Source organism: Prionailurus bengalensis, chromosome C1, assembly GCF_016509475.1.
Source record: "Prionailurus bengalensis isolate Pbe53 chromosome C1, Fcat_Pben_1.1_paternal_pri, whole genome shotgun sequence".
NCBI lineage: Eukaryota > Metazoa > Chordata > Mammalia > Carnivora > Felidae > Prionailurus > Prionailurus bengalensis.
The window spans coordinates 54,111,515-54,124,303 of record NC_057345.1 but is presented as its reverse complement, the minus strand read 5'-3'; the positions used below and the strand labels follow the sequence as shown (position 1 = coordinate 54,124,303).

Genomic DNA, 12,789 nt, shown 5'->3' with positions numbered 1-12,789 from the left:
AGATAAATTCTGCCATCAGGGAAATTACAAAATGTACACTTGTACAAGCTGCTTCTTGTCTGCAATGCTTTTCTTCCCTTAGTAAATTCATATTCATCCTTTAAAACCCAAGTTCAAGTGCTCTTTTGTTACTGACAGTTTCTCTAACACCCAGAGGCAGAAATTAGTTACCTTACTTCTTCGTACCCATGCCCTTGTCCATTTTCTTCTATTACAGCTTTTATCAGTAGAGCACCATGGTTAAACCCACAGGCCGGGTTTTCACCTTTGCTTTACCACTTATGATCTGATTAACTGTAGTCAAGTTTCTGCTCTCTTGGAGCCCCAATCTCTTGTGTGTAAAGTGAAAATGGGCATTACAAGAGTAATGAGAATTAAGTAGAGCAACATAAGCGCAGTAAATGCCAGCATATTGTCAAACTGTATTCAAATTAATTGTTTACCTCTGTCGCCCCCTCTAGACACTAGGCCTCACCAGAAGAGACACCATAACTTACTCGTTTTGTAACCGCAGAGTTGTTGTGTTAGTTGAATGGAAGATGCTCAGTATTTGCTGAGTGAACGAATGATTGAAAGAACAAAGGAATGAGCCCCATTTGGTAATCGCTTCTCATACTAAGATTTGTCTACAGGTACAATATCTCAAGGAAGGGGCAGATGAATCAAATTAGCTGTTGTTGTAAGTTGGAATCATGGAAAAGTATGAAACAATTGCTTTTCCAGACAGTATTTTTAAACCTTTTAGAAACTGTATGTCAACCATACAAACACTAAATGTCAATATCTGTAATGAGTCTCAGCTAAAAGTTGGCTAAATTGTTTTCAGCACAAAAGGCTAAAAGCTCCAGAATCATTAAATCAATCAAGTAAATAATATTAATTTAAAGTACTCCATAATTACATATTTACTCGATCTATAATTATACACCATTAAGCAAACATACAATTAGAATTTTTTAAAAGCATGTACTCTGTCTAAAAGGGAAAAAAACACTAAAGCATAAACAAAACCAAAAAAAATTTTTAAGGAATTCAATCACTGTAAGCTATTTTTGTGTCTCCCTGGGGTTCACAGGTTCAGGCAATAAGCAGCACAATCCTTGGGCATGTGACACTTCATGATGCCATCTCCAGTCTCTCTAAACACCTCCCAGAGCTGCCAAGCATCAGAAAATGCCATATGGATTACAGGCTGCCATGATACCACCCAGTTGGGAAAGAAGCCAAAACAGCACCACAGCCGGATGCCATTTGATTTTTCTCTCTCCATTGCCACAAGCATGGGCTCATCGATGGCAGAAGCATCCCACCTGCCAAGCACAAGAGCAAAAGGTACTACAGAGAATCAGACTCAAGAGCCATACCACATTTTAAGAATCTATACCATTTTTGGAAAACAGGGGGATTTTAGTCAATCATTTACTGTGGCATTTTAGTATTACTAACATCAATCATAACTACCACTTACCGAATGCTTACTATAGGGTAGACACTGCTATCAAGTTTATTCGTTATGGCAAAACTACAGAAAAGAATTTCTAAGTATTTTCAAGGTAGGTATTCGTATTGTCATCCCCATTTCATACAGGAGAAAATGGTATCTCGGGTGAAGTGAAGAGATTTAACCAGGAAGAGGAACAGCTGAGATGTGAACCTAGGGTAATTTTTAAAGCTTAAAATTGTCATCTCAATAAAAATTACTGATAAGACTCATGTACTTTCTATTATATCACACTGTCTGATGGTGATTATTAACTGCAATTCCACCTCACATTTGTGGGTGGTTATGGCTTCCAGTGATGGCCATATTTTCAGTTTCCTTAAAACTGAAGCATGGTGGCAGAGGGAGAGATGAAGTATAACCTGTAAAGTCACCTCTCACCAACCAGCAAACCACAGCAGAAACAACTGGGAGCTCTGGTGACCTCTGGTGAGCTCTGGAAGGAAAAGGAAAGCAAACAAACAAAAGATGGACCTTTAAGTAAGTTCAAATTGATAGCATATTTCCCAAAAATCAATTTGTTCTCAAAAGGGAAGAAATCCTGCAAGATTATGTAGTTTAGAAACAATCAAAATGAAGGAAAAGTCTAAAGGAATCAGCTGGGTTCATTTTTTTTATGCTATTAACAGGGCTCCTTCAGCATAACTTTTCTTCCTGGTTGAGAGGAGGAGGAAGGACACTCCAAGTGGTGCTGGAGTGCGATCAGAACATAAGAACTTTAGGACCAGGCAACATGCAGTGGCCATTCACCTGGTTTTCTACTTCTTACCAACAGAAATAGCAAGAAATGTGTAAAGCAGATACACATATCCTGATATTCTGAGCAGAGCTCAAAACCTGTGCAGAAAGTGAACCAGTTTACATGCACCTACAGAGTGGATGGGTACAGTGTTTATTTGGGAGATGATGGAAAAGGTTTGGGTATAGACAGTGGTGATGGTTACACAACATTGTGAATGTATTCAATGTCATTGAACTGTACTCTTATAGGTTGTCAAAATGGTTAAGTTTGTGTCATGTATAGTTTACCATCAAAAAAAAAGTGGGGTGCTAGAAGAAATGGTTAAACTCTCTGAAGCCCATCCATGGATCTAAATACACAGGTGGACCCATATTTCTTTAACTCAGATCAAGAATACCTGTTTTAGATAATGCATCTCATTGGTCTCCAGGACTTTACTGTCAATATTGGTAATTTTTATTTCCTCAAGGTGGAAACTGGCTAAGAAGACTAAAAAAACAAACAAACAAACAAAAAACTAATGTTCAATACCTCTTGTGCAGTTCTGAGTAGACACTCTAGCACACTGCTTTGAAAGCAGGGCAATCTGGCATATATTGAGTTGGGGTCTCTGCTAAAAATGGAGACTAAATATGAATCCTATTGTAACATTCCGTTACACATGCAAATCCTAAGAAAGCTGCTATTTGATTATTTCATCCAATTCCTGTCAAACCATGTGGCTTCTAAGCATAAAAGCTAATCAAAATATAGAATGACTCCCCTCAGCAAAGTGAAATCTTCATGGAAACAGCCTGTCTCTGCCACTACCACCGTATTCCCAAACACATATCACACAATAAGATGTAAAGTGACTTAGTTCAGGGTTCAAGACACAGGGATATAGACAGAGCTGGACTCCTGTGAGTCTACAAATAAAACCAGTCTCATGTTTTGTCTTTTCCAACACTGGTATTTATGGAAGAGTCTGCCACCTACATTAATTTTTAAAATTTTTTAAAAAAGATTTAAGTAATCTCTACATCCAACGTGGGCCTTGAACTTACAACCCTGAGATCAAGAGGTGTATCTTCTAGTGATTGAGCCAGCCAGGCACCCCATGCCATCTACATTTATTAAAATAAGATTTGGAGGGGCGCCTGGGTGGCTCAGTCGGTTAAGCGGCCGACTTCAGCTCAGGTCATGATCTCGCAGTCCGTGGGTTCGAGCCCCGCGTCGGGCTCTGTGCTGACAGCTCAGAGCCTGGAGCCTGTTTCAGATTCTGTGTCTCCCTCTCTCTGACCCTCCCCCGTTCATGCTCTGTCTCTCTCTGTCTCAAAAATAAATAAACATTAAAAAAAATTTTTTTAGGGGCACCTGGGTGGCGCAGTCGGTTAAGTGTCCGACTTCAGCCAGGTCACGATCTCGCGGTCCGTGAGTTCGAGCCCCGCGTCGGGCTCTGGTCTGATGGCTCAGAGCCTGGAGCCTGTTTCCGATTCTGTGTCTCCCTCTCTCTCTGCCCCTCCCCCGTTCACTCTGTCTCTCTCTGTCCCAAAAATAAATAAACGTTGAAAAAAAAATTTTTTAAAAAAAAAAAAAATTTTTTAAATAAGATTTGGAAAACTTCCAAACTCTTTCTATGAAGCCAGCATTATCTTGATTCCAAAGCCAGACAGAGACCCCACTAAAAAGGAGAACTATAGACCAATTTCCCTGATGAACATGGATGCAAAAATCCTCAACAAGATATAAGCCAACCGGCTCCAACAATACATTGAAAACATTATTCACCATGACCAAGTGGGATTTATACCTGGGATGCAGGGCTGGTTCAGTATCCGCAAAACAATTAATGTGATTCATCACATCAATAAAAGAAAGGACAAGAACCATATCAGCCTCTCAATAGATGCAGAGAAAGTATTTGACAAAATACAGCATGCTTTCTTGATAAAAACTCTCAAGAAAGTAGGGATAGAAGGAGCATACCTCAAGATCATACAAGCCATATATGAACGACCCAATGCTAATATCATCCTCAATGGGTAAAAACTGAGAGCTTTCCCCCTAAGGTTAGGAACAAGACAGGGATGTCCATTCTTGCCACTGTTATTCAACATAGTATTGGAAGTCTTAGCCTCTGCAATCAGACAACACAAAGAAATAAAAGGCATCCATATTGGCGAGGAGGAGGTCAAACTTTCACTCTTCACAGATGACATGATACTCTATATGGAAAACCCAAAAGATTCCACCAAAAAACTGCTAGAACTGATTCATGAATTCAGCAAAGTTGGAGGATAAAAAATCAATGCACAGAAATCGGTTGCATTCCTATACACCGACAATGAAGCAACAGAAAGAGAAATCAAGGAATCGATCCCATTTACAGTTACACCAAAAACCATAAAATACCTAGGAATAAATCTAACCAAAGAGGTGAAAAGTCTATACACTGAAAACTATAGAAAGCTTATGAAAGAAATTGAAGAAGACACAAAAAAAATGGAAAAAGATTCCATGCTCCTGGATAGGAAGAACAAATATTGTTAAAATGTCAATACTACCCAAAGCAATCTACATGTTCAATGCAATCCCTATCAAAATAACACCAGCATTCTTCACAGAGCTAAAACAAATAATCCTAAAATTTGTATGGAACCAGAAAAGACCTCGAATAGCCAAAGCAATCTTGAAAAAGAAAACCTAAGCAGGAAGCATCACAATCCCAGACTTCAAGCTATACTACACAGCTGTAATCATCAAGACAGTATGGTACTGGCACAAAAACAGACACTCAGATCAATGGAATAGAATAGAAAACCCAGAAATGGACCCACAAACGTATGGCTGACTAATCTTTGACAAAGCAGGAAAGAATATCCAATGGAATAAAGACAGTCTCTTCAGCAAGTGATGCTGGGAAAACTGGACAGCGACATGCGGAACAATGAACCTGGACCACTTTCTTACACCATACACAAAAACAAACTCAAAACAGATGAAAGACCTCAATGTAAGACAGGAAGCTATCAAAATCCTTGAGGAGAAAGCAGACAAAAACCTCTTTGATCTTGGCCGCAATAACTTCTTACTCAACACTTCTCTGGAGGCAAGGGAAACAAAAGTAAAAATGAACTATGGGGACCTCATCAAAATAAAAAGCTTCTACACAGCGAAGGAAACAATCAGCAAAACTAAAAGGCAACCGACAGAATGGGAGAAGATATTTGCAAATGACATATCAGATAAAGCGTTAGTATCCAAAATCTATAGAGCTTATCAAACTCAACACCCAAAAAACAAATAATCCAGTGAAGAAATGGGCAAAAGACATGAATAGACACTTCTCCAAAGAAGACAGCCAGATGGCCAACCGACACATGAAAAAATGCTCAACATCACTCATCATCAGGGAAATATAAATCTAAACTACGAGATACCACCTCACACCTGTCAGAATGGCTAACATTAAGAACTCAGGCAACAACAGATGTTGGCAAGGATGTGGAGAAAGAGGATCTCTTTTGCATTGTTGGTGGGAATGCAAGCTGGTGCAGCCACTCTAGAAAACAGTATGGAGGTTCCTCAAAAAACTAAAAAGAACTACCCTGCGATCCAGCAATTGTACTACTAGGCATTTACCCAAGGGATACAGGTGTGCTGTTTCGAAGGGACACAGGCACCCCCATGTTTATAGCAGCACTATCAACAATAGCCAAAGCATGGAAAGAGCCCAAATGTCCATCGATGAATGAATGGATAAAGAAGATGTGATATATATACACAATGGAGTATTACTCAGCAATCAAAAAGAATGAAATCTTGCCATTTGCAACTACGTGGATGGAACTGGAGGGTATTATGCTAAGTGAAATTAGTCAGAAAAAGACAAAAATCATATGACTTCACTCATATGAGGACTTTAAGAGCCAAAACAGATGAACATAAGGGAAGGGAAACAAAAAGAATATAAAAACAGGGAGGGGGACAAAAGAGAAGAGACTCATAAATATAGAGAACAAACTGAGGGTTACTGGAGAGGGTGTGGGAGGGGAGATGGGCTAAATGGGTAAGGGCCACTAAGGAATCTACTCCTGAAATCATTGTGGCACTATATGTTAACTAATTTGGATGTAAATTTAAAAATAAAAAATAAAATAAAATAAAATAAAATAAAATAAAATAAAATAAAATAAAATAAAATAAGATTTGCTTTATGTTGGTTAAGGGTACAACTCTTGATTTTGGCTCAGGTCATGATCTCATAGTTTGTAGGATCGAGCCCCATGTTGGGCTCTGTGCTGACACTGTGGAGCCTGCTTGGGACATTGGGACATCTCTCTCTCTCTCTGACACTCCACTACTCACACTTTATCTCTCTCAAAATAAATACACATTTAAAAAAATATTTTAAAAATAAAATAAGATTCAGTTGCAGACCTAGAACTCCATTATCCTGGAAGGAGGAAGAAATGGTTCTAGCCCTCATGCACTGGAAGATGAGAACCTAATGCAGTAATGAGATGCAAATCAATTCACAGCATTAGTGCTGGCGGGGGGAAGGACTGTGGCCTGGAAAAGAGATGTAGCCAAATCCAAAACACAGCTCAGATGAAAATACTAAGGTTTGGGGGCTGTCTTCCTGAGATACAACTGAGGGCTGAGAGAACCAGTTAGGTTGGAGGGTCCAGTTGCATTCTGCCAAGTTCTAGAACTATCTGAGAGAGGCTAAAGAGGTAGTGCAAGCCTGTGTTTCTGAGAAAAGAATTGGAAAAGACTTGTGGTATACTGAAACCCTCCCCTTAGCAAAGTTAGGCTGTTAGGATGGGTGAGGGATGTCGCATGGGGGCCTCTTAGGAAGAGGGAGCAGCTCATGCAAAGAGACAGCATGTGTCTTCCCTAGTTGGAGTATAGAGTTTTTTAGGCCATGGAGAACAGTGGAAAAGAAGCTGGAGAGGCAGGGCTAAGACAAGATCATGAAGAGCTATGTAAGACACATTCTACGGTTTGCACAGAGAGGAAATAACCCTATTCCTTTCACTTACACTCATAAGTAGGCAAGACTTATTCATGCCTTAAGGTCCAGCTCTCACTGCTGTCTCCTTTCCCCAAACTCTCTCAGTATGGATTGTAAATATTATTTTGCATTTGTCTTTAGCATGTCTTGGCTTCTTTTTCAGCTAGGCTTAAGTGTCTTGAGAACAAGAACCAAATATTTATTTTATATCTATATGTTTAACAATTCTTGGCACATTCATTCTTCTGAGAAACCTGTATTAGCCATGCCAAGCACACTCCTAGGTAGCAAATAAAATAAACATCCCTCCTGCTCTTCTAGAGCAAATGAGGGCAGCCCAGGACAGATGTTCAATATGTATAGTCCTGGTCTTTTGGTAAGACTGTTAAGACTGGTCACAAAATATGCAGTTGCACTAATAGATGCCTTGCTTTAAATATCTTTATAGAGATTGCTTTTACAAATACTACACAAAGGGCCACCTGGGTGGCTCAGTCGGTTAAGCATCCGACTTCAGCTCAGGTCATGATTTCATGGCTCATGGGTTTGAGCCCTGCATCAGGCACTGTGCCAGCAGTGCTGAGCCTGCTTGGGATTCTCTCTCTCTCTCTCTCTCTCTCTCTCTCTCTCTCTCTCTCTCTCTCGTTCTCTTTTCCTACCCCTCCCCAAGTTGAACTTTTTCTCTCAAAAATAAATAAACTTAAAAAGAAAAAACAGGGGCGCCTGGGTGGCTCAGTCGGTTAAGTGGCCGACTTCGGCTCAGGTCATGATCTTGCAGTCTGTGAGTTCGAGCCCCGCATCGGGCTCTGTGCTGACAGTTCAGAGCCTGGAGCCTGTTTTGGATTATGTGTCTCCCTCTCTCTGACCCTACCCCATTCATGCTCTGTCTCTCTCTGTCTCAAAAATAAATAAACGTTAAAAAAATTTTAAAAAAAAAAGAAAAAACAAATACTACACAAAGAGACATCTTCATACATATGAATGTTTCTACAATGATAATTATATCTTTATTTACTTTCAGAGGGAAATTTTTCCAGATTATCACAGATCTTCCATGATTAAATAAAATTTCTATGGAATATTGTGAAGGGTGTTCCACAGTTCTTCAGTTATGAAAATGATGACATTGACTCTCAAACAATAAAAATCAATCCAAAAGATTTGCATCTGAGTTAGAAATGGAATATCTACCCACATTCTGTTTGATGTTAATTCACTTGCTCTGAATCAGGTAATAGATGGGATAAGAGTGGGAAAGGTAGTTAATTATAGGGAATTTAAAAGAGCTGCATTTAAAGTCTCCATTATAGAGCGGCAATTTAGACCAAACTGCTTCAGAATGGTTTTATCAGTGCTTCTCTAGAGTGGTCCCCAGGGCAGCAGTTGGAGTGGCGCCCAGGAAGTTGTTAGCAGGTGCAGATTCCCATCACTCTCCTATGCTGCTAAAGCAGAAACTCTGGGCCTGGGTGTCTGCCCAACCCTCCAGGTGGTTTGCTGCTCACTAACATTTGAGAACCACCAGGTTTCCTCTTGCCTATTCTGGGAACCTTCACGGAAAAGAGAGTCCTTAGCAAAACTGTCCCTTATGTCATTGAACATTAGGGCAGGTGAGGCTTTAGAGAACATATAGACCAACCTTCCTGTGTTTTTTACAGATCTGGAAGCTGAAACCCAAAGATTATCAATGGCAACTAAAATTGGAGCAAAATGTGTTCTAGCATCAAAGCTGAGATACACAGGATGGACAGGCAGCTATAATTTTGCTTACTTAAAATAAATTTTCACTTTTCAAGGGTCCATTGTGTGGAAAACCCTTTATATTTAGGAAGAGACCCAGATGTAGTTGCAAAACCAATCACATATAAGGCTAAATCAAAATATTTGAAAATGTTCTGGAAAGAGAAAAAGCCTTAATTCAGTGAATAAATCGAGAATTCTCTGGCCAGAAAGATCAGACTTCACATCAGATTCAAACCTAAGCCAACACTCATGGCTTCTCAACCAGTCAGAAACTAGGAATATTTCCCTGCCTTATTCAAAAAGTTCCTTAGGAGGATAAGCCAGCTTTCCCAAGTAATAGTGTCGTCCCAGAGCAATGGTTAAGAACACAAGCAAGCCTTAGACCACCTGCTAGTGGTAATGGTCTTGGGCAAGTCACCTTAATTCTCTGTGCCCCAGGTCTCCATCCACCTCAGAGGACAGTGTAAAAGCTCCAAATATTAGTAATAGTATTACCAAACCCACAGTGTGGACTGTTTGTGTGCTATTTTCTACTTATGAAAAAAGCACCTTTACTGAATGTCAGAGAGCTATTTCCATTATACTGAGTGGTGTCTATATTGGTCTAGCGACACTGATGCATCATGACGCCTAAGTAGCAGTAAGGGAAGGTTAAGGGCATAATTAGTGTTACAGTAGAAGGGTCACCAATTGCCCTCCATAGCAGCTCCATCTCCAACTGAGCCTCAGAGCAATGTGCCCTAACAACTAAGCAAACAGCCACAAGTGATTTGAGACCCCAAATTATATGGTATCTCATTGACAGATAAACTTTTCCTGCAAATGTCCTCACCCAAGGAAAATCTTCAAAATATTTTGTAGCAGCCTAATAAATACTTCGTGGCTAGAAGTGTCCAGAGTGTATAGTTTATCAGCTTTGTGTGTCTGAGGACAAAGGCTTTGAGGATATCTCTTAAAGGGAAAAATACCCTGTTACATCTTCAACCATGGCATCCCAGTGCTAAAACCCCTTACCCTGCTGTGAAACTTGGCAGTTCGATAAGACTTGGGTGACAGATTGTACACCGTGTAATGGTCAAGATGTCTGGAATCCAAAAAGCTTCGGATGTCATCCACCTGATTCCTGAATCCTATGTCAACGTTGTCCAGAGGAAAGGACATCACTAGGAGGGATCACAGAGAGAGAATATCGGTTAAATGGGTACGCGGTTGCAATGAGCAGCAACTGAAAGCTGAGCTGTTAATAAACATGAGAAACTTACCAATAATTCTGGAGGTAACATAAGTAAAGTCTAAATCTCCCTTCGTGTAGCTAAAAGCAAGACAGGAAAGGGTGCTCGTTAAAGTGATCCAAATATGCCAGGATATCCCCCTCTCGATCACTTGCCCATCATGACTTGGACACTTCATCCAATAGGCGTTTTTACTTAGCTCAAGGCCTTCTCTCTAACAAAGGATAATTGTTGAGAGAAGCAACCCATACCCTCAGGAGCGTAAATCTACCACTCCAACTGATGTACCCCAATACCCTTTGTAGGTGACACTTCCTGAACAGAATCAATCTCAGAATAGAAAATAGTGCTTATTCATTAACACTGATTATTCCAGCCTCTCTGCCTACTCGAACATCTCCTGTAAGTGTGAACAGTGAGAAGGTAGGTAAGGAAGTGATGGAGAAACAACAAGGGATATCTTTTCTCTGTCCACCAGGCCCTGGTTGGCAATTGCTGGTAAGGGATAAATTTTGCCTTTGAACAAAGATTAAAATCTTGATTAATCTTTTGGGCTTGACATTTGAATTTATGATTCAAAACTGCATATTACAACCTAAAGTGATCTTAGAATTTTCTAATACCTAAGAATAAAATAGAATTCATATGGCCTGCTTGTAAGAATTTTCATACAGCAGAAGGGTAGAAAATGTCTTCCACTAAACAAGATTCAAAGAGCTACTAAGATACAAAAAATAAATGTTTCCATTATAATCCAATGAGTATTTTTCAGATTGCATGTGCATTATTATCTCATTTAACTTCTCATTTAATTCTCAAACCAACCAAAGATATGAATCCTACCAGAGTATAAAAGTCAAGCTCAGAGAGGTTAATTAAATTGCCTAGATCACATGGTTAACAAGGGCAGATAATGCATTAGAACCCAGGATGCTGGATTCAAAAGACAGGGATGGCAACCAGTATATTTTAATATAAAAATGCACTGAGTCCTCCTGGCCTGTGCTTGTAGCTTCCGAAGGCCTCAACTTTATGGCTTCAGTGACATTGCTTGGTTGATCAGATTCCATGCAATTATATCACACAATTGACAGTCCTTGAGCCAGAAAATCAGTTGGCTGGTAACCAGGTAACCAGATCCTTTGGAGGCACGGAGGTCCATTAACTTAACTGGGAAGAATGCACATACCTGGTAACAGATTGTATAACTCTGGAAGATGTGTCTTTGAGGGTGTCTTTCAAGTTGTCCTTTAAGTTACTGAAGAGCCTCCCTGCACCTCCTTTCACCATGTCGAAGAGACCTCCCCCATAGCTGGGCTCCATGTCTGGGGATGAGGCACCTGCCAATGAAAAACAGAAATGGAGCTGATACACAGACTACACGATCTCTCTTCATTCCCATAACATACGCAGACCAGGGAAGATATTCCTGTAAGTTACGCTCACTCTCAGAACTTACTGACTCTGGGTTACTGCAGTGCTGCTGGGCCTGGGAGACCAAGGGAAGCGCTTTGCTAAGTCTCACAGTTTTTAACATGAATATTAGAAAAAATGTAATTGTCCATGTGGCCTTCATTATAATTCTCTGAGACAATGCCCACATCAGAGGAAGAGCAGCTTAGCTTAGAAGTGTGTGCAGGGGCCTCCTCTGCCCTGCGAGGGAGTTGAATGTGTTAGAAGATTCATCTCATGCCTCTCCCGCTAAGTCATTCTTCACGTCCATCATGGAAAATAACCTCTCTGGGGCCTTTTAACAGTTTTTAGGATGCATGGTGATCATCAGTATTATTTATCAAGTATTTCAGTTTTTCATTCCTTACAGCTTCACAAAATTGTACCTTCTGGTCCCTTGTGGTTAGCTCAACCTTGGCACCATTGACATTTAGAGCCAAATACCTCTTTGCTATGGGGGTGGGGATGCCCAGTACATTGTATTTAGCAGCATCCCTGGCTCCTAGTCACTAGATAGCACCAGTAGCACCCCACTGCCACCAGCTGGGACAACCCAAATTGTCTCCAGACATTGGCACATATCCCCTGGAAGGCAAAACTGCCCCTGGTTGGAAACCACCACTCTAGTCTATGATATGTCAGTGAAGGTAGGTACTGTGTGTCACTCAGGATACAGCACTTAACTGTGAGTGTGAAACTCCCCATAGTTCTCATTCCCTCTCTGTGTTTCTGTCCCTGTCTCTCTCTTTCTTTGCCCTAGCGACTGGCAAGGTTTGAGATCATGGCTGCTCTGTCCAGGACTCCCAGGTCCTGGAATAGGAAACTGTGTGGCAGAGCTCCCAGCTGACCTTCAATGAACATGCAGGATGAGTGATGACCAACCCTTTATTATTAGAAGCACCCCCATTCCATTTTGGGAATGTTCCTCATCATAACACAACTTAGCTTACAAAGGCTGATACAGGAAGAAAGAAGGAACCTGCATAGAGGAGGCTAATGTAAACAATGGCCAGGTAGCCTCTTCAGCCTAGCAGTCAAGAGCAGGAGTCATTCTCAGCTGGGTTCTGGCTCAGCCTTGCTACTCCTGTGTGACCTTGGGAAGGAAGTAACAGTCTTTTTTTTT

The 12,789-nt window shown here is 40.6% G+C and overlaps 1 protein-coding gene across 1 annotated transcript in view; it reads right to left on the bottom strand.

Annotated features, from left to right (window-relative positions):
• Nucleotides 1–12,789, bottom strand: part of DNAJC6 (DnaJ heat shock protein family (Hsp40) member C6) — a 101,976-nt gene that overhangs the window by 36,943 nt on the left and 52,244 nt on the right. Inside the window, 3 exon segments of the mRNA XM_043575191.1 lie at nucleotides 9,997–10,145; nucleotides 10,245–10,294; nucleotides 11,404–11,554. Of these exon segments, the coding sequence (XP_043431126.1) occupies nucleotides 9,997–10,145; nucleotides 10,245–10,294; nucleotides 11,404–11,554 (350 nt within the window).